Below are 3041 nucleotides of genomic sequence, written 5' to 3'. Positions count from 1 at the left end.
GTAAGAGAGGAAAGAGTTAAGGAAGTTGACTGGAAACATAATTTGACAAATCTGTCGGCTGCTTGCTGTGGAGATATTTTGTGGTTTATAGTGGTAATTTACTATTTCAAATAGTGATCTTTTATTTTTTTCTGAGCATTTGGTGGTATTTTCTAAAAAAAACACTTTGAAATCCACAGATACTAAACTATATTTAAATATGTAAATTCCCATCAGTACTTTCACTCATTAAAATTACCTAAGGCAAATATAATTAATTAATCTGATTAAAAGATTTTTAATGCATGAGTTTACTCACATCTGCAGACATATCTCCAGTATTATAAATGATGTAAAATCTGTCACTAATTTGTATGTGATCAAAATAACGGGTTTTTTTCTCTTAACTGAGACAGTTGCAATTGGAAAAGTACATTTAAAATTATCTATGTCCCCAGTAATTGCAATTCGTGTATTTCTAGATGTGGCATCTTACCTTATTTTGGAGCTCTTCAATTGTCTTAAAGTAGGAGCTGTAGTCGTGCCTTACGGTGATGGTGTTCTTCTCATACCACTCCTTGATCTGCTTTTCAATCAGGGAGTTTGCGTTTTCCAGAGAGCGCACCCTCTCCAGGTACGAAGCCAAGCGGTCGTTGAGGTTTTGCATAGTTGACTTCTCATTGCCAGCGAGCAGCACATCGCTGCCGCTAATGCTGAGCTGCAAGCTCCCACCAAAGCCCTGTCCGTGGCCGGTGCTGGTAGATATGCGGGTGCCATAGCCACCGGCTCCCCCGTAGACACTGGGTGCCTGAATCTTTTGGATGGCTGTTCTCCTGGAGGTTAAACCGCTGACACTGGGGGCAGTCGATTGGAAGCGGGTGCTTGTACCCCACTGAAAGCTTCGGTTAGAAAATGCCATTTCTGTTCTTTGGCTTCTAAATCGAAACGGCTGAATCTGCACAGAGAGACGGCAGCCGCAGTGAAGAGCTGTGTGTGCCCGGTAAACCTTTATACCGTGTTTCAAAGAGGAAGGACAGTTGTTATAAACCCCACCTCTGTTGGCACATAATGGCACTGGTGTCAGCACAGACAGCACACGCAATATTGCCCCACACTCCCTACAATGGAAAGGGGCTTTTGTCTGTTCATCTGTTTGAGCAAAACTCCTCAGGTAGTTTTACTTGCTTTGTTATGGCTTTGAATAAAAGATAAACACAAATAAACCATTGAAACATTTATAACAGCACACCTGCAGCCGTACCCTCTGTAGTCCTTTGGAACAAACAAGTGGATTCTTACCCCCATGAGCAGTGTATGAAATGAAAATGAGAGTTGACTATGTGTGACAAGAGACTTAAAATATTTATCTTTGCGATCAAGTATATATTTCTGTTGATCAAGCATTAGTTTAGGCCTCAGGACAGTCTAGAACAGTGTATATTGTTAGAAAGGAGGCATCTGTAACTACTGTGTTAATTCATTTTATAGTAAGCACAAAGCAATGTGCATACTGTAATTGGAACGTGAATGTTGTTGTCGTTAGCTTGCATTGAATATACATTTATTATTAGAAAACCGTTACAAGTTGAACTCTGCCTTTCCATACAGTTGAAATTAAGCAGAAAGAGTATTGCTTTGTCCATAAATAAAGTAATAGGAACAAGAATATTGGGAATCTTCATGGCCCACTTTATTTAACGTATGAGATGCTGAGGTCCACAGATCAAGCTCCCGGCGTAATGGGCGTCCAGCCCTGCTGTGTGGCTGGGCTTAGAGCTGAAGTCTCCCTGCTGCCTCCTCAGTGGCCTGGACAGGGGCTGCCAGCCCACGAGTGCTGCTCGTGCCCACGAACCCGGGCATTACGGTCACTGACAGGAGATCAAAGAAACCCAACACTCCTAATTGTAGTCAGGTTCCTAAGCTGACTGTGGTGTATACTTTCAATACAGCAAATGTGGAGATGAAGTGAAAATCAGGGGAAGAAGCTGGTTGCTTGGTGCTGCAGGACGCGTGTTGCAGTGTGCGTGGGGACAGTACGTAGGTGTACCTCCTGGGGCACTGCACTGCAGTGCTTCAGTGTATTATTAATGTACAGCCAGCCAGGGAGAACAATTAACACACAGTGCTTGTATTAGTGCAAACAGCTCCTGTACATCCTGATCCTCAGCCCTGGGGCATGGAAATTGGTGAGACACTGAGCTCGGGAGGCATTAAACTGTTTATTGGAAGTATCTTCAGGTTTCTGAGGACACTTAACCTGGGATATTAGGGATTCAATACTGCTATGTTTTGTAAGTTGCTATGCTACAGATTAGTCTGAATCGTGCTGGATCAAGGTGAAGAGCTAAGCTGTCACACTTGGCTATTCTGAAAACAGGCATCTTCCAAACCACAGTGATCAGCGTTCAGGGCAGAACTTTTTTTGCAGGAGGATGCTGTGAATTGTCTTTGGACCTTGAACTTCCTTGGGTGTAACTGGTAATGAAAAATGTTTATGACCATTTTTATGACCATGTAAGTCCACCAGCTGTATCATTTGGAAGATCTTTTGTTCATTAAAAAAATTCAGACTCGGTAAGAATCAATTGTGTTTGTAGGGCAGAGCTTACCCCTGTAAGAGGAATACAGCAAGAGCTCCTGCTGCAGTTACATCTCTGGGCTGTACATTTCACTGCCCAGATCTCTGACGGTGTTTTGTGACAGTCCATTTAAGAGTGAACATTCTGCTTTCTCTTCTTAGTATTTGTTAGATTAGTTTCCTTGTTACCTTGGTGATATTTTTTTCTAAACATCGCTTGAAGATTCCGTTTTTCTATTGAGCAAATGACAGAGGTTCTTTGTTAGCTTTCATGTTTGCCTGTAAATGCAACAGGATGTCACTGAAGGTCTAGATTGGCTTGTGTGGGTCAAATTCTTAATCTTTGTATTCACAACTATCCCACCTCCAAATGCAGAAGCAGCTACACAGTTTAAACATACAAGAGTGAACACCAAAGGCTACATCTGTACCAGAAAATGCAACAGGCAAGGCCATGGCCTGGCTGACCGGGAAGTGGCTCTCA

The 3041-nt window shown here is 42.5% G+C and overlaps 1 protein-coding gene across 1 annotated transcript in view; it reads right to left on the bottom strand.

The window, feature by feature from the left end:
- The window catches only part of KRT20 (keratin 20), a 4842-nt gene extending 3944 nt beyond the window's left edge, over nt 1-898 (bottom strand). Inside the window, exon 1 of the mRNA XM_010191014.1 lies at nt 476-898. Coding sequence (XP_010189316.1) covers nt 476-898 — 423 coding nt within the window. The remainder of the gene's footprint in view (nt 1-475) is intronic.
- Nucleotides 899-3041: the final 2143 nt, after the last annotated feature.

This window comes from Mesitornis unicolor, unplaced genomic scaffold (genome assembly GCF_000695765.1).
Source record: "Mesitornis unicolor isolate BGI_N332 unplaced genomic scaffold, ASM69576v1 scaffold27628, whole genome shotgun sequence".
In the NCBI taxonomy this organism is placed as follows: domain Eukaryota; kingdom Metazoa; phylum Chordata; class Aves; order Mesitornithiformes; family Mesitornithidae; genus Mesitornis; species Mesitornis unicolor.
This window is presented reverse-complemented; position numbering and strand designations above follow the sequence as displayed.